The sequence below is a fragment of the Syzygium oleosum genome, unplaced genomic scaffold (assembly GCF_021117445.2).
Source record: "Syzygium oleosum isolate NSW1041296 unplaced genomic scaffold, Sole_v2.1 Sole_v2.21, whole genome shotgun sequence".
In the NCBI taxonomy this organism is placed as follows: domain Eukaryota; kingdom Viridiplantae; phylum Streptophyta; class Magnoliopsida; order Myrtales; family Myrtaceae; genus Syzygium; species Syzygium oleosum.
This window is the reverse complement of record NW_026607505.1, coordinates 3753771-3773846: the sequence shown is the minus strand read 5'-3', so window position 1 is coordinate 3773846 and position 20076 is coordinate 3753771. Positions and strand designations below refer to the sequence as shown.

Sequence of the window (20076 nt, the reverse complement as noted above, 5' to 3'; positions counted from 1 at the left end):
CTTTGAAGCTGCCCTTGCTCCCTTCCTTCTTGTGTCTTTAATGGGTTTGCGTCTTTTTATTTCCCTATATAAATTATGCAAAGAGGCGGCACATTGAAAATGTCGGGTCGAGATTTTGACAGAGAATGTAAATTGTTATGTTAGTAAAAGAATTATATTATGCATATCGAATGAGCTAGAAAACTTGAAAAACAAAAATTAAAAATTAGAGAAGGAAACAAGAAGAGAAGCAAGAGGGCATACTAGAAAACTATTTCTATCGTGTACGAATCGAGCATATTTATTTGTTAGTTCACACGAAATTCAAACCTTATTTTCCACGTCCACCAAACATGATCCTTTGACTTGGCAATGGGCGCACGTCATTTCCTCCGTCGAACTCCGGAGGTACCGATTTTCCTTGTCGGAACGTGGAAAATTCGAGGGGAGGTGGGCCCCCCCGTGATTCGGACCGTCGAGATCGTGGGCGGTCCTTCCTCCACGTGGCGCGAACGTTCGTACGGTCGCGACGGGGGAGCGAGGTCGAGGTGAGCGTGGGTGCGGCGCGGGCGCAGCGGAGAGCGATGACGTGGCGCTGAAAAGCGGCCGCGGGAGGAGACGGGAGGCGGTGATTGGGCGACCGCGTGTCGCGCGACGGGAGAACAGGGGGAGCCGCGAAGCACGGGATCGGCGCCGGTCAACTGATTCTTTTATTGCTTGTGGTTTCCGGGACAAGCTAGTCTAGTCTATGTTATGACCGCTCCTTCAAAGAAAGCAGGAGGAAAGCTGACGGAACTTAGCAAGAAATTATTGAAAATTTAATTGCAAAAATGATTAGAGATGAGACAGCTTGTCCGTTGAACTAAGCTAATTCATAGGTCAATTTAAGACAATAAAATATTGACAAACGTTCTTAGGGCATCAATAAAAAAAATATAAAAATAACACAAATAGTACGTGAATTTTGACCTAATAAATATTGTGATTTATAAACTTTTAATTTATTCAATATTATTCTTAAACTTTAGTTCAATATGCAATGTGGTCCCTAAACTTTTAATTTCTTTAATGTGATCTCTGAACTTTTGGTACACGTTCAAACTAGACCTTGGAATATATGGAAATTTTCAATGTTATCCTTCCATTAATTTAAGTTTAGGAACAATATTGAACATTTTCAAATAGTCAAGGGATCACATTAAACAAATTAAAAGTCCAACGACCATATTGCACATTGAACTAAAATCGAGGAACCACATTGAACAAATGAAAAGTTCATGGATCACATCACATTGGGCCAAAGTTACATAGATCATTTATGTCATTATCCCAAAAAATTAATAAGCTACGAAAATGTCGCGATATGATAATTAATAAATTCAGTTTTCCCTTTCTTTCTTTTTTCGGTTTATAAAACCGTGTGATACTTGGTAAGCATGATGCTAAACATAGAATAGCATTTAAATTTCCGATGCTATTGATAAATATGAACTGTACTCGCCACGCCAACTCGTTTGTCTTGTCTGAGAACCCGCTCACGTGGCATTGATTTGGTCGCTATAAATGGCCAGGCAAGAGCCACACGAACGTGCAGGTCACGACTAAGGCGTCCTGTTTTTCTTATTGGGGAAGTTTACAACGTAAGGCTCCTATCGCGAGATCTTCATCGTTCATATTTAAAAGGAAAAATAAATAAATAAAAAAACGAGGATTTGCCGCGTAGCCGAGGCGACCTTAATCCAAATTGAATCAACTATCGATGTCATGTTGAGTCCTCGCCAAAAAAAGCAAGACTCTTTCCACACGTTTCTTCGTGCGTGTGGTAGACTCAATCCATAGAACTAACAATACCGTAAAATTAACAATAGGATAAATACTACAAAAAACCAAAAACTATACTCGACAAAAATGTACTGCATTTTTTTTATTATCAAAAACCCTAAATTTGTCCATCATGACACGGATATCCCTAACTTTTTATGTCACGAAAAACCCAAACCTAAACATGTGTGACATAGTTACCATCTATTAAGTTCAATTCAGGATAAATCTATGGACACAATTTTTTTTTTGGTATTTGTGCCATAATAGATAAGTTTAGAGACAAAAAAAAATTTATGGTATTTATGTCATGGTGGGCATAATTTATGGTTTCCTTTGGTATTAATCCTTATCAACAAAACCTCCTTGGAATCCTTCTAAATTCGCGAACACGTGCCCGAAAGTGGTTGGCCACGGAAAGACGGAAGATAAGTATTTTTCTAATTCCACTATTTAAAACAAAATCTTCGTTAGGCGTGGCGTACCCAAAAGATCCACCTTAATTTAGTTAGATAACCTCGTTTAGCGTTTACACATCATCTAACGTTGGACCGCCCGATCCAAGAAAGCCCAATCGGACGGTTGGGTTCTTCATCGTGCGGCCGAGACCAGCCCACGCCACCCGAAATAAACCAGATCTTTCGTCTGCGCCAACAACGCTGCATATTCCATTCCATATTCTCTCGCAATTCGCTCCTGCGTGAATAATGAAACGAAAACGAGCATAGAAAAAGGCACAAATTTGCCCTTTTTCTTTTTATAATCCCATTTTGTAATACATTGAGACGACCAGTTGCTATTGTGGGAAAAGATGATTCCTGCTGAAATGACGAGAAGAGAGGCTATCCTCTTCGTATAGTGGCCGGAATGCGAACCGGGCCGACACCCGATCCCTCTCTCGCATTAGTTCCTTGACCACCAGATTCTCGGTCCGCCACATGTAAAAATGTCCCCGCGCATGGATTCTTTTGGGACCATCCGATGCTCGAGTTGGTTTGAGTTTGAGAGAAGTGAAATTGGCAGAGTAAAAGCCGATATATCACGAATGGTTTCATAACTAAGGGGATTGATTCGTGGCAATCTATACTTACATGGGATAAGTACACCGGAAGGTTTAAAACTCGTAGCGAAAATATAGCGAAATCCTAAAATTTTCAAAAGGTGCAGTCAAGTTATTATTCTAATTTTGCCTATTTTGTTTTGACGGAGACGTGGTGTTTTCTTTTATTTACTTTCTTAAGACACGTGGCGCCGATGGGCCGCCCACCGAGCGCCGTGGGACCCGCCCCGAGCAGGCGGCGGTAATACGCAATTAATTACGGGGATTTGATGGAAGGAATAGAGAACATGATAATGCAAAATTTGGGAGGGTTGATGGCAAATAGATGATGGACGTGAATATGGGCTGGGCCGAGAGAATGCTGCCGCATTGAGGATGACCAACTTCCATGTTTCATGGACTGCCAAAGGAACTTTTTACACACGAGGCTACAAAAGGATGACAAAATCACACAAGCGCCAAGCTACTCGTCTCTTTTTCTCGTCCTTTTGGCGTGATTTAACAAGTGTTTCGGTAATCATTAGGTGTAAAGACAGAGGTACGTCTCGGATGCGTGAATTAGAAGATAATAGCACGTTATAATTTATACCGATGTCATGTTTTGAGAAGTTATAATTGCTGAGATTGTTTGATAACGCCTTTCTATAGCCAATTTCATTTACTAAACATCTCGTAACTGCGGCACATCCAAAACTGGAACAGCTTTTAGAAAATTGCCGCCATTTCTGTCCCGTAAACTAGGGGAGTAACACGAGGAGGTTTTTTCCTCCATTTTAAGCGGCTTGAATCGAAAATCGAACCTCACAAACTATCTTAGTCAGAGTTTCATTGAGCAGCCGGTAAAGCGAACACAATACTCTATATTAGTTCTCTCGACATATTTCGTGATCGAGAGAACACAATACTCTTTCTAAGTACGATCTTCACACCTTGCACAAACAAGCTCTCCAATATTCAGTGCAAATCACACATCAACGATGGGTCATCATGAACGCATAAAGGGACATAATACTACTTAAAAAAGTTAATTTCTTCCCTGTCGGTGAGGCAAATGGAGGTCACTTTTGCTGCCCCGAAAAGGTTCCAAAAAGCGTTTTTGCCTCTTCGATCAAACGAATCTCGCCCCGTCAAGGCCACTTTTGGTAACGAGTTCGGCACCAAAAATGCGATTCATACCCTCGCCAAGCCAAAACGCCGTTGCAGCCCTTTTCCTTTTCCTCGAGTCACCTGCGAATTAATTGCTCAACATTGAAAGAGCTCTCCAACTTCGTCTTCTTTCGGATACCTCCAACTCTCCCTCACATGTCTTGCTATGCTTCTCGTGAAATGCTCCGAATCTTTGCGTGTGTCTGCTCTGTTCGTCAGCTTCTGCTCGTTTTGGGACAGACAAGACTCGTTTGGAACGCCTGGGTCCCTTCGTTTAACCTAATCTCTTCGGACATGCATGTGCATGGTTGGGGAGGAACTGAGAACATCTCGTGAACACCCCACAATTTCCTTTTTTTTGTTCTTTAATCCTTCTGCGCTTTCTGTATGAGCGACACCATGTAGAAATAAAGCATACCGCAGAGGATAACGTTAAGATTCGAGAGCTGAAGCCACCCACGTTCTTTATCTTGTAGCTGACGCAAAGTCGATCGTGCTTAGAACAGAAAACAAAACCTCGATTCTTAAACTTAATTAGATGTAGTTATCCAAGGAAGATTAGTATACTTACAAGCATTGACTCGAGCTGAGTTCATGCACATAAGTTCAGTAAAGGACAAAGCAAGAACGTTTAAACTAAGAGTCTTGTTTACCCTAAACACTACGAAACCACCACCGTCGTTTTATTGCCGAACGAAATCGTTCTAATCGCGAGTAGATAATTTGATATATGAGATGGAAACTGCTGAGAAGTGAATTTAAAGCTTGGCCGAAAGAGAGGTGCATTTATCCTTTGTTGATCTTACAGATTGATAATATGAGAATCCAATTAAAGCTGACCACAAAAAAATGCAGAAAACTCAGCGACTAAGCAAAAGCGAACCAATGAAACCCTTCCATGTCCGTGTGACTTGAGAATGAGGTAACTGAACTAGATCATCGGCCCCCACACAGAAAAAGTTACCCACAAAAGAGACATTGGAAGGTTATCTTCATGAAAAACCCAGTCTCGCAAGACTCTGCCGACGGTCCACATTCAGTTCACTCTTCTATTTTCCCCTAGAGAAATAGTAATGTAATCTGCCTATATATTCGCACACATGGTACCTTCCTTTCTTATTTCATTTCTCACGTTAACCTTAGCTTGCTGCGTTTGCTTTACCTTGATCACAAAGCTTGCTTCGAAGTTCAACTCCAATGGCGCCAAATAGAGAGACCCCCATCGGATCGTACCCTAAAGCTAACGACGACATCCGGGACAACCCTCCGAGGCTTTCCATGGAGACCCTTCAGAGATCTGTCTCTGACATCACCTCCGAGCTTAGCAAAGAAGCCATCCGCGGAGCCGACGGTGAGGCGAGGCCACCGCTGCTGCCGATCTATGAGCTGGAAGATGCCAAATGCGAGTGCTGTGGGATGTGCGAGGAGTGCACGCCGGAGTACGCGAGCCGCGTCCGTGAGAAGTTCTCAGGGAAGCTGGTGTGCGGGCTGTGCGCGGAGGCGGTGCGCGTGGAGATGGAGAGGAATGGGGGGAAGAGTTGGGAGGAGGCGCTCAACGCACACATGAACGCATGCATGCGGTTCAACCGACTCGGGCGGGCGTACCCGGTGCTCTACCAAGCGGAGGCCATGAGGGAGATCTTGAAGAAGAGCTCCAGTGTTGGCGGTTCTAGGGCCAACTCCGTTAGCCCCAGAGGCAAAGGCACACCGAAGAAAGCGGCCATCGCGAGGAGCTCGAGCTGCATTCCGGCTATCACGAGAGAAACTACGACAGAACGACGGTCAATTGAAGCGGGCCAAATACTCACGTAGATCAGGTTCATCGTTGATGAGCCTGATACCATAGCGAATATGATAGTAGGCCTCGCCATGGATCTATATATCGCATGCATCGGTCTATATATACAAGCCTCATCTTTGATTGAAGAATGTTAGAGATGTTTAGATATCTTCTAGAGATATTTAAGATATTTCCTCTGATTTTCTGTATCTTTTAACAAAGAAGTTGGGCGAGTTCAATTAGGAGAGACGAGGGTTATGATCGATGGTTAGTCATGTGTGCGCGACCAATATATTTTAGGATCTTATACATCCACGGATGTATATAATTACTTAAAAAGGGTCGCTTCAGTTGCAGAAGCGCAAGCGGATTCAAGCATGAGCATCAGAGCTATCAGTTGTGTTCTCTTTTTTGGCTAAGATATTAAGGAGATTTGAGTGTACTCGAGTCGCAAGAAAAGTTGAGTCTCTTATTATCTCGCCATGATCCATAAATTTCGCCGTAAAGAACCTATAACTACACATCAACTTGAGCGCGTTGCGCGAGATAATAGGACATAATGAAAGAACTTCAGTTCTAAATCTAAGCGAAATGATTAGAACGGGCTTATTACGAATACCAAAAAATAAGCAAAAAGAAGATATAATAAACCGAAGTGTACTGCAATTCAAACTAATTTGGCACCTTCATCATGTAACGAAACAAACCTTCTTAAAAATCAAGTGACCACAGATGCTTACGGGACAGCGTTTGTCGAGAAGAATGCAGGAAAGCCAGGCTTTACAATGAGAATGAGGCTTTTTATGTCTATTTAGTCGTGAACCTTTCAATTGTGCCAATTTAATCTTAAACCCTCTGATATTTTTGTCATTTTAGTTCTAAACCTTTTGACCATTTGCTGGTGTAGTCTTTCTAGCCAAATATCCAAATAATAGGTCCAGGATTAAATTGACATAAATAAAGGTTTAAGACTATATTGGTAAATCGTCAAAAAATTTTGAACTACATTAGCACAATTGAAAAGTTTAGGATAGAATTGGCTGTTGTACAATAAGTTTAAGACTATTTTGACAATTATCCCTTGTGTCACCTTTAAGCTGATCTTTAGAAAACACCGATCAATATATATTTGTAGGGAAGAACATATAACCATGCATGGATTCGGTTGCAATGGAAGATTGTTCCCCGCCCTATACATTTATGAAACAATTCATGGACTTTGGTGATTATAGCCGATTTCGTGTTCACAGAATGAACCGATCGTCCACATGTTCCGCACCCGCCTCGCGCAATGATTATCGTCTCTGAAATCTTCGGCAGCGCGCACAGAAATTAAATCAGTTTCCTCTTTAGGGAGCGTGCAGTGCCACAAGTTTAGACTGCTAATTAATATTTTGGTTACCTAAGCCTCCATCTCGAGTTATATCGTCTCGGCCATAGAATACTTTTCGCTCGTGTTTTTTTCGATTACAGGACCAATGACTTGAGTCTCTAAATGTGAGAAGATGAAATCAAGAGAGAAGCAATCAAGAACAGGACCGGGACAAATTCTCAGATCACCTATTCAATCAGGTCATAACGAGGATGGAAGGGCCCGTCATGAAAGGTTCAGCCTCGCAATGCATCGTTATATCGGTCCAATCTGCGTCGCATGCACAGTGGTTGGCAGTCTCTCTCCCTCTGCTGCCTAACGGCGAGGCAAGCTGCTCCCTCCCCGCATGAGGCGAGCGATGGCTGGTAGCAGTAGTTGCCGGGGAAGCCTTCGATGGCCGTGTCGAGCTTCTTGACATATCAAGGTCATGGCGGGGGAGAGAGAACAAGACCCGCCAAGATCACTCACTCTCGGTTGAGTTACCAAACACCAACTAACCATCCGTTTTTAGCAATGCATCAACAAATCTCTCTTCACGTATACGACTCACGTCGTCACGGAAAGGGCAAACTTAAACCTCATCTCTATTGTTCATCAGATGAACAACGTCGTTAAGCACAATCGGTGAAGCGCAAATTGGTGAGGGCACGCACAATTGCAGGATGAAATGGCATACCGTGATCCCGACGAAGAAAAAATATAATTAAGCACAGGCATAATAATACATAAACAGGGCACCGAACAAAGTATAAGAAAGGAGGACAAAAATTTCTAGACCAGTGTCGCTTCTAATACCATAAAACTAACCGTGTTCGTGATTTCTCTATCGCCTAAAAAGAGGACAAAAGAAGAGAGCCATTCGCACTAGATCTTCAACATAGCTTAGTTTCAGACAAAAGACCAATTGACAAACATGAAGCAGATGCAGTGAGCATTCTCTTCTTCATTCAACACCTTCCAAGCTACCGCTCTTTCGTAGGAAACCGGCCTCCCCATACTTGACAGGCAAATACCACCTTGGAGACACATGAAACCCTGTAAAAAGAAAGCAACCTGTTAAGTGAATGAAGGAGACAAAAGTGCCGGTGAAATGGCCCGAATCTCAGGTAAAGAAGTATTATCATTCCTAGGGGTTGCAGTCGCACTTCTAAAGCCTCCAAAAGATAAAAGTCAAATAAACTATCGTATGCTTATTCATGTATCAAACGTGCTATTTCAGATTCCTGGGGATTTACCTGCTGCATTATCTGGGGGAATTCCGAGCAGAGAGTCTTTCTTCCATTGTCGTCAAAAATCTTTTCCAGGGTAATGTCTTGCAGCGCAATCAAGGTCGTTTCCAGCATGTCAAGTCCTGCTTGGTTAGAAAATGTGAAAACCGGTGCTGCCTGCAAACGAGAAGGAATAGCAACTCATATGAGATGAAAAAAGGCTATGGAAAAATAGATTATAAACAAGGAGAAAGAAAACTCGGTAATGGTTCAATGAACTGATTGATCTTAGATTTTTCTAAAGAGAATGCAGAAACAAATTCCATCAATAGGCAGACAAAGAAATATTCACTAGAAATGACGAAGCGTCGGTGGGAAAATATTACTCTGAGAGAGCAGCATAGGATTGCATCGGAGTGATGCCATAGATTTTTTAGCAAAGAATCACCACCCTCATTCTTGAGTAATGCCACGCCGAGATAGGACCTGGAATCATTTCACTTTGGTCAGTTTCAAACATGCAATCAATTTTACAAAGTAGACTAAAATCACGGTTTCTGAAGATAAATGAAACGGGAATATTCTCGTTTGCTTGTGTACTAAGCAGGACATTTTCACTCGCCAATTTCTACAGTTCTTATGGTAGGTAGATGGCTCATAAATGAAAAGCACACATAAAAATCCATACTAGCAAGACCAACATCGAATAGTAATATTAAAGAGCATTAAAGCATACGCACCTGTAGCTTTGGCATATCCAACGGGCAAGCGTATGCGCTTCAGGAGAGCCGGGTGGCGGGCGAAGACTTGCATTACAGCCCAAATTCGTGGGTGAGAGTGCTAACGCCACTCTCTGAACAGATGCTATAATACTTCTGAGGTATTGACGAGCCATGGATGCCACATTATCTTGAAGGTGTAATTCAAATGCGAATTGGAAGGCTATAGTCATCACAGATTTGGTGCTTCCACTATGACCAGAATTTTCGCCGACTGCTTTGTTGCCCGTAGGCCCAACATCAAGAGCTGAGGCAAGATCGAGTGTCCGGTTTGGGCTGGAGGCATCCTGTATATTTGTTGAATTTATGTTAAAGTGCAACCAAAAGAACAAGAAAGGATAAAAGGAAAAGGAAAGAAAATAGAAGGCAAGATTATGAACTCTTACCGCTCCTGGATCAAGAGGAATGATGCGGAATCCCGAAGGAATAATGGGTGCATCGTCAGAAAAGGATGCATCAATTGGAGCGAAAATAAGTTCAGCACATGTGCCAACAGCGTTTTCATCCACTCCATTGCAAAGCTAGAACAAGTTCAACCAGGAAGGAGCAGGGAAAAAAAACATCAATAACGTGTCAAAGAGAGGAGTTGGTCTGAGCGTTCAATATGGAAAGGAAGGACAAGACTTACTTGCAAGAGAAAGATGTCACTGGGTATAATCATGTCGTCCCGATAGTGGCCCATGTTTTCAAGTTTAACAACCTCCATAAACTGTTAAGACAATCGATCTCGGAATATTAGCAATCTTATTGGAAGATAGAAGTAGCATAGGCCACCGATGGCAGGAAACAAAAGCAAATTTTACTTGCCTCTTCATGCTCAATTGTGTGAGCGAGCGGAAGAATAACCTGACTCCCGAAGCCTCCAATTCGTGTCCCCGGCATGTTGCATGGACTAGCTTTAATTGCCGCGGCAGAATACGCCTCAATACTGCTGTCTGCCCACTCTGATCGATGCTCTCGCAAAAACCGTAAGAGAATTGCTGGAGGCACATTCTGAGATGAAAACGAAAAAAAGAAAAGAATCAACAAAAGGAAGGAAAAGGAGTTAGGATCGAATGAAATGTGTTATCAAATTTAAAATTTTGGAATATGAAATATAAGCAGTTCTTACTTGCAGCAGCATGGATGCTTTTGCACACAAGACCGCACTAGTCATAGAAGGAAAACCACTTGCATAAGAAAGGTTCACGCCTGCCATCTTGGCCGGCGATGAGTTGATGAGAAGAGTAACATCATCGACACCATCACTTTCCAACATAGACCAACCATCGTCCATAAATCCATTGACAGCTTCGTTAAAACCCCTGTCCAAATAGATAGCTTACTTTAGACCCATGAGTTCTTAGACTGAATAAAGGAAAATTTTGCACATCGGAATATTGTAATGAGAGCATGCCAACGTACTTGCTCAATCGCTGACCTAAAGCACGCAGTGCCGCAGGTCTTCTTCCCCAACCAGTGACATTCGGCTGGGAAACTTCTTGAGAAATCTGCCTCAGATGGCGTAAAGCCTGGGTAAATATAGGAGAGTTGTTAGAACGTCCAGTGATATTTTTTGCCCTCACTAGCTGCTTTAACTTTCTTATCTATCAAAATTCTTGTTGAAAAGAAGTTAGTTCACATCGACATCAATGTCTTTAGAGCAGGAACTAAAAACTTACAAGTACTCTTTCAAATTGGCAAAATCAAAGTCAACAAGAAAAGCTTACCGCCATTGTTGTCCTTTGTGCGAGCAAAGTTGACGACTCGTAAAGTGGGCGCAATACTTCAGGCACGCTCCATGGCTATCAGAAATTAAGCAACTTTAAAAATTCACAATGAAAGATGGACTTCTTCACCAATGAAAGCAGGTGACCATTACATACCTCTAAATCCACGTGATCAACGATATGAATTATCGATCCACCCCCTTCACAGGGCCGGATCAGATATCCACTGGGCAATATTTCAGCTCTCACAAAATGCTGCACAGGAGGCATACTAGGACCATTTTGGGTGTTGTTAATCGATCTTTCACATACCTAAGGCACACAGAGATGAAAAAAACATATCAGACAACCAAGAAAAGATATAGAAAAGAAATAACTGATTATGACATTAGAAAAACAAAAGATATTATTTTATCAGAGAATTCATAAAGAGCATACCACAAGACTCCCATCCTCCATTACAGACGTGTAGCGCAGCAACCAGAAATCACGGGCCGGTGCCAGAGTGGTAGGCGCATAGAGCTAATCAGAGACAACAGGAAATCAATAATTTTAGTAAGCAATTCTACCAGCAATTCTTCAGCAGAATCACAGCCCAAAAGTTACATTTCAAACCCACCTGCATGTACAGCAATTCGACAGTCCCACCGTTTCCAGACGACAGCACATTTGCAATATCCACAGCTCGGCAATCACGATACCACGAAGGCCGATCTTTGAGGATATCAGCAACCTGTGGAGAAGGTGGCACATTGAATTCTACGACCCTTCAATTGAAAATTTTAAAATTCCATATGCAATGATAGTGAAGGACTCACTCTTGAAGGTTCTAGACCCACGAGGCCGCATGCACGTGCTGCCACACCAGTGCAACCATGAGAAATAGCAATGATTCCAATGGAATCCGGACCAGGCTGCGTAGAGGGTAAGTAAAATCTGGTTAATGAAGCAGGTCTAACGAGGCCAATCATTACGGTGTTGCTTCGCAGATTCAGGTCAAGCATCCTCATATCTAAATCACAACCTATACCAAGTGATTTTACACCGTTGTAGCATTACCTTCATCCCAGGCAATTGGACCCACTCCACAGCGGTTCCAGTGGCCTTCGATAGAAACTCTGTTAAAGTTTCCTCTGCAATGGACAAAAGTCTGCAAAAGACACGAGCACAATGTCATAAGCCAAGCCAGATGACAATTATAAAGCACGAAAAGACTCGATAAAAGCTACACCACTAACCCTGCAGGGCTGGCATCCCTTGGTGGATGCTGAGGAGTCAAATGGTGCTGACCACTGGTCACCACCGATTCACAACTCGTGTCAGTGGTGGCGAGGGTTGCCTGCAAGACATAGAAATAAGCTAAAGAATGCTTCACTGACACACATTATAATGTTTTTTTTTTTTCACTAGAAAGGGGAAAAAAACAAAATGTAGCACGCTTATCTATCTTGGTTGCTCTTAACCTGTGGGAGCAAAACACATCGTTTAAATGACTTGAATATAGGGAAAGGTTAGTTCGTCGCAAAAAATCATTAGAATCAAAAAAAGTTCAGTTTCTTGTAGTGTCACCGTATCCGCTTCACTAAGCAATAAAAGAGAAAGGAATGAAAAGAGGTGGCGAAGTTCCCTCACATTTTGAGTCTGCTGGCGGAAATAACTGTTCTCATACACCAGCTGTGACACTTGCTTTTGCAGCCTATCATTCTCCTCCATTAAAAGCTTGTTCATTGCAGTCAGCTTCCTATTCACCGCTTGAAGGCGTGATGCTTCTTTTCTCTGCTTCTCTCTACACCTGCAAGATCAAAGGATCAAATCGCTCAAGGCTCATAGCAAACAATAAAAATTAGTAAGTACCAACTAAATAGGGAGCTAAAAAACAGTAGAGATCTTAAGGTAGGAATGAATTTCTCAGCCACTTATGGAGCTAGACCATCTCTCCTGTAGCGTAGACAACCACCATCTCCGATGGCAGCGAGAGATTTCAATCCATAAGATACATTAGATTACTCGTCGACAGAATTTCTGACGGATATTCAAAACAAGATAAGCTAACATAGATTTGAAACTGACAAGACCCTTTGCCGATTAGTTCTTTCACCTTTCATTGCACCGAGAATAAGAATCCAATACCCACCTGGCCCAGACTCCCTACTTGATAACTCCCATCGATGTTTTGTACAAATTTGCAGATGAAAAGATGATCCAGCTATATAAATCCAAGCTTGACTCGACGAGAGTAGCACATTTAAGACGACATACCTTCGATTCTGAAACCAAACTTTGATCTGCTTCGGCTCGATATTGGAGAGAATCGGGCATTCTCTAATCAGCTGTTGTCGCCGCAAAGAACTTGGCTTTGGGCACTCATGATACAGCCTCTCGAGAGCTTCAACCTGTTCGGGCGTGTACCGCACATATTTCCCGTTGTCGATCCCCATCTTGTCCTTACAGGCCGATGTCACCGCCATCATCACTTCATATTTACCCAAAGGCGCAAAAAATTAAACAAAGATATCTCAAATACGCAAACATAGAAGAACCTGAAGAGAGAGCATGCAAAAGTCCCCACCCAAAAATTCCAAAACAAAACATCCACAAACTAAGACTGAAAGAAACATTTCCCTATATGATCAGTGAATCAGTAAAAAAGCCCACTAACCACTCGCGAACACAGCTCTACAGACACGCGTATACTATGATCTTTCCATCAAAGATTCATTTTTTCCACTGTTTGAATCAAGTTCCAACTGACCAAGAACCGCGTAAGGAGCACTCGCAGCGAAGATCTTACCGGGTTGCCAACCAACTGAATCGGCAAAAAGATGGCCCTCCTCAAAACCCAGAAGCTAGAAAGACCCCCGCTTCATTTTAAACGAGAAAAAAACGAGTCTTTCTAGAGAGAGAGAGCCCCCCCCCGTCAGGACCACACACCCTCTTCTCCTCTTCACGTCGTGCGACCGTCCTACTTCGAAGGAGCCAAAAACGAGCAGCTGCCCCGAGTGAGCTCTCGCCGCGGACAACTCTCCTCTGTCTGTCAAGTGGTGGAAGCTTTTGGAGCCATGGAGGAGGTTGTCGTGTCACGCGAGAAGTGACCCAACTCACGAGTAGACAGAGGCGCTTTCAAGCTTCGTTCTTGTATGTATATGGCAACAAAAGAGTGGGGCGGGGCGGGGGGGCCGGGGGGAGAATGATATTGGGATCGGGGATCCCTGGGGACGCCTAAAAGAGAGAGAGAGAGAGTGAAACCCCCATATACCAGACAGACAACGAGAGGTGAAGAAAAGGAGCGTTTGGTTTGTTTTCACATCACCTCTCTTTTCCTCTCTCTCTCCTCCCCCTCCACTTTCGCTTTTGTTTTTGTTTCTTCTCCCCCTTTTGTCGCTGTTGATGATGTTGTTGTTTTCGTTGCCTCCGAAGAGCCTTTGGTTTTTTCCCCCACCTCCTCCTCTTCTCTTTTTCCCCTCACCACCACCACCCCCAACGTCATCATTACATAGCCTCGGTGTACATGCGAGCTCGATACGCATGCCCATCTCATCCGACGGTGCATGTGAATTAGGAGCTCGCGCGCGCGTACGGCGCGCGCGAGCTCCTACTGCGTTCCCTCCCGGCCCCCTTCCTTAATATGTTTACGCAAATCTCTTTCGATTAAACCGACCCGTGTTGAATCCGGAGTTTATGAAAATGGTTCATCCGGGTGACTTGCCGATCTCCGGCGCCGTTGTTCAGCCATCTGTTTTCCCGTTTCGACCTGTTTTTAACCCGGTGCAACTGTACATCACTTTCGAAAACCGATTCAATATCCAATGCTTATAGTCGGCACATTCTTTTCCTCAAAAAGCTTGTAAGCCCTTAACCTAAAACGGCACGTTCATGAATCGACAGGATGAGTATCGCATACCCTACGGGCGATTCGCTTTATCAGTTACGTACGCAATTTTTCTCCACGTAAATTCTCCGGAGCGCGCGGGGGCGGATGAATATCCAGACGCGACGCGAATTCACGAGGATACCGAGGTTAAATTATACATGTATCGTGAGATTTAAGCAAAGCATGAGCTGTTTTACAACGAGAGGGACAGAGGTGGATATAATGATATCATGATGCGCGTGTGGCCCTACGAAAAGAGAGGAAGGGGAATGTTTTGTGCATGAGTCCTGTGTCAAAGGGACAAAATAATGAGGGGCGATTTGCATGCGTCTCGACTTCTCGTGCCCCCATCATTCCCCCCCCCTGTTTTTGTGTATGCCCTTCTTCCCCTTCATAAGAGGCGAAACCGTAACATTCGACTTTGCGTAGACAGTTCACTAACTCGGGAGACCAACGTACACTGTTGTTAGGCACAAATTCCTCCTCTTCCTCTTTTTTTTTTTTTGGGGTGTTTGTAAATTTCCTCGTACGGTTTTAGGGATTCGAATTTTCGTTCTGCCGAGGAAGGAAAGAGGGGGCGAGAAAATCGATCTTTCCGGCACGACTCGAATCGCCCCGGTCGTACACGATTCTTCGTTCGCGACACCGCGAAGTAGGAATTAGGGACGCGCCTTTGATAGCCGTGAAAATGGTTGGGAAAATTGACCTGAGCTTTTCGCTCTCTTCGCTTTCCTTATTTCGCTTCCATATCAATTCCTTCCGAATAAGGGGGATAGCGTGCGAGTTTCCATTTTCTTGTACCAAGACATGATCGCAAGGGGTACGGTTTGAGCTAGGGGTGAGCGGTTCCAAGTTCCGTACATGTTCTACCTAAAATCTAAAATCTACTCGTTGGAACATATTCATAAGTTTTTGGAATATAACCCACTACAAGTTTCAGGGTCTAACTTAAGTTCCATATGTATTATTAATTGAACGATTGCAGTGAATCATCAGCTTCAATGACCACCACTTGCTTCTATAATCCACTGACCATAATCCACTGACCACGACTTATATTTAGACATACGAAGAATATGAAACATTAACGAAATAAAAGTTTAGTCGTAAAATGGAAGCTCGGACTAGTGGTCCCAAATCATACACTCATCATCGGAAATCACGGAATACCACAGGATCACGTGAAGACATAGATAAAAGAAAAACATAAAAAACCTTTTTTCGCGCTACGGGCTAAGCAGACGAACATATTGACCACCAGTAAGGTTTCACTGTTTCGGTCCTCGACGCGGCATTTTCGACGAAATCGCATGAATCTGAGTATTGACGTTGCTCACTACTTTGAAAACTCTTTGGGTATTCCGTGGAAATGAAAACACCATGCCTCATAGAATTGTTCTAAAAGGGGAGGGAGAACTAGGGGTGAGCAGTTCCCGGTCTGGTCCGGTTCCAAAGTGGAACCGGGAACCGGATCGAGAGAACCGGTTCCCAATTTTGGGAACCGCGGACCGGACCGGACCGTCGAACCGGACCGGACCGTCGGTCCGGTGCGGTTTCGGTCCGATCCAATGGAACCGGTTACTTAGAGTTTAGGGTTTTTTTTTGTCAAACACTTAAGGTTTGGTTCACATTTTACTAATTTTTGTCAATGAAGTTCACTTAGGGTTTAATTCACATTTTACTATTTTTTTATCAATGAATTTATGATAATGAAGTTCACTTAGAATTTAGTTCACATTTTATTAATTTTTTTAAAGAAAAAAATAAAAATAAATATATATTAAATAGTCGGTCCGGTCCGGTCGGTCCGGTCCGGTTCCCCCTTGGAATCGGGAATCGGACCGCCCGGAAACCGGTTCCGCTTTTAGGAACCGGAAACCGGACCGATAGTCTCGAGAACCGGACCAAACTCGTCGGTCTGGTCCGGTCCCGATTTGGACGGTCCAAGTTGCTCACCCCTAGGGAGAACTCCAAGCAAGTCATACACATTTTTACCAAAGTAAGAGTCAATGGCAAGTCGCGTCAAGGATGTCATATTTCAAACCACAACCTCGGCGTTTTTCTCCCTCCTCAATGGTATCCATCGTTGAAAATTTTTCGAAGGAGCACTCTTGACAAAAATTATATTAAAATTTTTTAAATTTTTTTTTTTGGGGGGTGAGTTTGACAATTTTAGGATGAAAAAGGGGGAGACAATGGCAGACAAATTGAAGTGGGGTTCGATCCTCCAAATTGTGGCGTCCATATGAAGATTGGCCCATGCTTTTTCACCTTAAGTTTTTTTTTCCACACACAAGTACCAAACTTCTCGCTCGAATTATATATATATATATATATATATATATATATATAAAGAGGACAATAGTTAAACACGAGACGATGATAAACAAAACAGAGAACGAACCCAATCGAATAAGCGGAACGTCCACGTCGTGTCGCGCTCGGACCGTCGATGCCGATCCGTAACCCGTTCCAAACAATTGGCGAGGCGCTTATCGGGAAAAATCGGATTCGCCCTAAGCCCTAACCCCCCTAAGCTCGGGAAGATAATAAGGTCGCGAGCAACATCGATGGCTCAACTCGAAAGACAAAAGGCCCTTTTCCGCGATGTCCCTTCCCTTTTTTTTTTGCCCATCTTTCTTATTATCATTATTTCCTCTCCCCTTTTTTTTCGCCCTTTTTCGGACAAAAGAAGGAAAAAGGATCGCAAGATGTTTTTTGTGTCAACGGGCGTGACGAAATTGGGATTGGCCGGTAAAAGTGGCAACACGCCCCGCCACTCTCGCCAGTAAACTTAGGAATTGGTGCGCCCTAATTCTTTTCAAATTTTTAATATTTTATTTTATTTTTGAATTTTATTTTTGACTTTTTTTATAAATTTTATTAATTTTTTTTGGGGGTGGGGGGGGTTAGTGGAGGGGACGGAGATAACATGGAATTAGTTTTTTTTTTCTTTTTTTTGGATCGAAAGCGTGGAATTAGCTCGACGGTAAAACTTTTCCGTGGTCTCCCGGCGAGTGGGGGGGCGACACGTGTCGGGGCGGTGCTTGGCGAAGTGTTCTGGACGCCAGCTCGAAACATACCTTCGGTGGTGCGCGTGTCGTTGGTGGTGGGGGGGTGGTGGATCTCGGGACCCACGCGCGCGGGGCCCGCACGCGCGGCACGCGCGGCCCTTTAAGCTTTACAGTCGTCAGGTGGGCTGCGTCGTGTACCCCGTAGTATTTTTTTAAAACTATTTTTCGCCACTATATAATATATTTCCTCCTGGATTTTTTTTATTATTACATATTTCATCTTTTAATTACGAAATTGATTTATTTTTTAAAAAATAATATATACGATTTCTTTTTCTTTTTGCCTTATAATCTCCTCCTCAAAAGGAGCACGAGATTCTCCTCCGCCACCCCACGCGCGCTCAGCTTTGAGATCGCAGGCTCGTCCCCCCTTAAAAAATCGAGGGAAAAAAAAAATTAATTTATGAACCCGATTATATAGTATTATTGTTATTATTACTTTGAATTTTAATTGATATGATATGACGAAAATACGGTTCGAATGGTCTGGTCTAAGCATTCTACACGTCGATCTAGACTTTTTTATATTTTTTCCGTGGTTGTTTACCAACGCACCATTTACTTTGACGAGTGCTTTTATAAATCAAAACGTGACCACCCAAGAATCACTATGCAGAGCATAATTCAATTTGTCTAAAAAATAACGAAAGACCGGGTCATACATTGAAGGCCGAGTCCCGAACCCGTGCGATTCCCCTGATCCGACCCGTGACGCGGCTCGTGATTCGTGGGCGCCACGGCATGGACCGGTGACCATCCTAAAGGTTGTTATCCCATGGCACGGCCCTTTCAAAGGGACCGTCTCCGGTCATTAACCGTCATCGATCCATACATCACGAGGCGCTCGGGGTTTCAGAAGTCTTCCGATCGACAGGATCCACAACACGTCAAGTGGAACCGGCGGAACCACTGTACGTCGTATACGCCCTCGGAAAATACGCGCGCAACGAATGCGGGGGCGGGAAAAAGTCCTCCCCGATGGGCGATTTCGAATCCTTAACGATCGCCCCTTTTTTGCCCCTTTTTTGCCGCCGAAGATTAACGGGGGTTGTCCGAAGATCTTCCGATGTCTCGCACTAACTAGAAGATAGGGAAAAGGGAGGAAAAAGGAGAGAGCGCCCCAACGCGACAATACTTTTAAACGAAAGGCACGCCAACGCCAAGCACAAGTTAATGGTGGGGAGTGCCAAGAAATTTTGGGCGAAAATAAAAATAAAAAATAAAAAAAAAGGAAAAGGAAAAAGGAAAAGAAGAAGGAGAAGTGCGGGAGTGGGCCGACACGACAGGCGAGACCGGGGGGGCCCACCGAGCGGCGTAGGGATAGGGGAGTTGGGGGCCCAGCGGGCCCCGGACCGAACCGACCCGATCCATACCCGACCCGATCCTCGATGCTTTGCTGGCAATGATATGATATGAGCTACTGTCGCCGTCACCTTCATTCCCCCCCCCCCCCTTCTTCTTTTTTCCCCACTCCATCGAATTCTTTTTCCAGTTTTGCATCGACAGAAAGGAAAAGGAGAGAGAATATTCGGCGGCGGGGGGGGCGACTTTCTCGGGACGCGAGCCTCGGACCCGCCCGCCCCCTCCGCCTCCTGGGAGCATGATCCACGTGGGGGGCCGCCGCGTGTCCTTGACGTGGCGGGACCAATCCCGTTGAATCGTCGTCAGGGATAATGGTTCCGTTCGACAGCGTGTTCATGAATCAAATCCCTAATCGAAAGATCGACATCTCGGTCGGCATGTCTCGAGCCGTAAGCACGACGGCTGATGCATCTTGCTTCGTAAGCTGGCTGGCTGGCTCGCGCGAGAGACGGAAACGGGTGTCGGCAGCGTGATTTGGAAGGGCCCCCTTCTACTTGCGCGGGATGTCAATGACAGACAGCAATGGATTCGACCCTTTTTGGTTAAGCCCTTTTGTTTACGCTAATGGCGCTCTTTGGGGGAGGTGGTGGTGGTGGTGGTGGTGGTGGAGGTGGAGGTGGAGGTGGAGGTGGGGCCGTGGTTTGCACTACAAGCTAGCCTTTTCCATTGGACTTTTGACGCTGCGTTTGGAAGCAAAGCCCGTGGTCAACATGAGCCTAGTGCGACCCTCGTTCTACCCATCGACCCCAGGGGGGGGGGCGTCTTCGGGGGTCCATGATAATGATAATGAAAAAGCATCGGCAAGAGTCAGCGTAAGCTGTACATCGTTTTCGTGTTATGTATGATTAACAGTTTGATAATCGAACAACTCGTTATCGAAAATACCTGGCAAGTGCTTCGGAAGCACACATCGAA

General features: G+C 44.1%; 2 protein-coding genes across 3 annotated transcripts; one reads left to right on the top strand and one right to left on the bottom strand.

Annotated features, from left to right (window-relative positions):
* The first annotated feature begins 4976 nt into the window (after nucleotides 1-4976).
* LOC115671189 (uncharacterized) lies at nucleotides 4977-6164 on the top strand. The gene has a single exon (XM_056320999.1). It carries the CDS (start codon nucleotides 5204-5206, stop codon nucleotides 5816-5818), a length of 615 nt encoding a protein of 204 aa, XP_056176974.1. The 5' UTR covers nucleotides 4977-5203; the 3' UTR covers nucleotides 5819-6164.
* Nucleotides 6165-7839: 1675 nt separating this feature from the next.
* On the bottom strand, nucleotides 7840-13930 carry LOC115671188 (homeobox-leucine zipper protein ATHB-8). 2 transcript variants are annotated; one of them, XM_030592675.2, is made up of 19 exons: nucleotides 13646-13930; nucleotides 13114-13327; nucleotides 12487-12646; nucleotides 12093-12193; nucleotides 11914-12004; nucleotides 11673-11768; nucleotides 11474-11587; nucleotides 11293-11376; nucleotides 11011-11166; nucleotides 10855-10929; nucleotides 10550-10656; nucleotides 10257-10449; nucleotides 9953-10138; nucleotides 9774-9854; nucleotides 9532-9666; nucleotides 9107-9432; nucleotides 8753-8852; nucleotides 8394-8543; nucleotides 7840-8193 (listed from the first exon to the last, which is right to left on the bottom strand). In XM_030592675.2, the coding sequence occupies exons 2-19, from the start codon at nucleotides 13323-13325 to the stop codon at nucleotides 8047-8049; spliced, it is 2514 nt and encodes an 837-aa protein (XP_030448535.1). In that variant the 5' UTR covers nucleotides 13326-13327; nucleotides 13646-13930; the 3' UTR covers nucleotides 7840-8046. The 2 variants fall into 2 exon arrangements, with proteins under 2 accessions (XP_030448535.1, XP_056176973.1); XM_056320998.1 differs by having other exon boundaries at nucleotides 13786-13908.
* Nucleotides 13931-20076: the final 6146 nt, after the last annotated feature.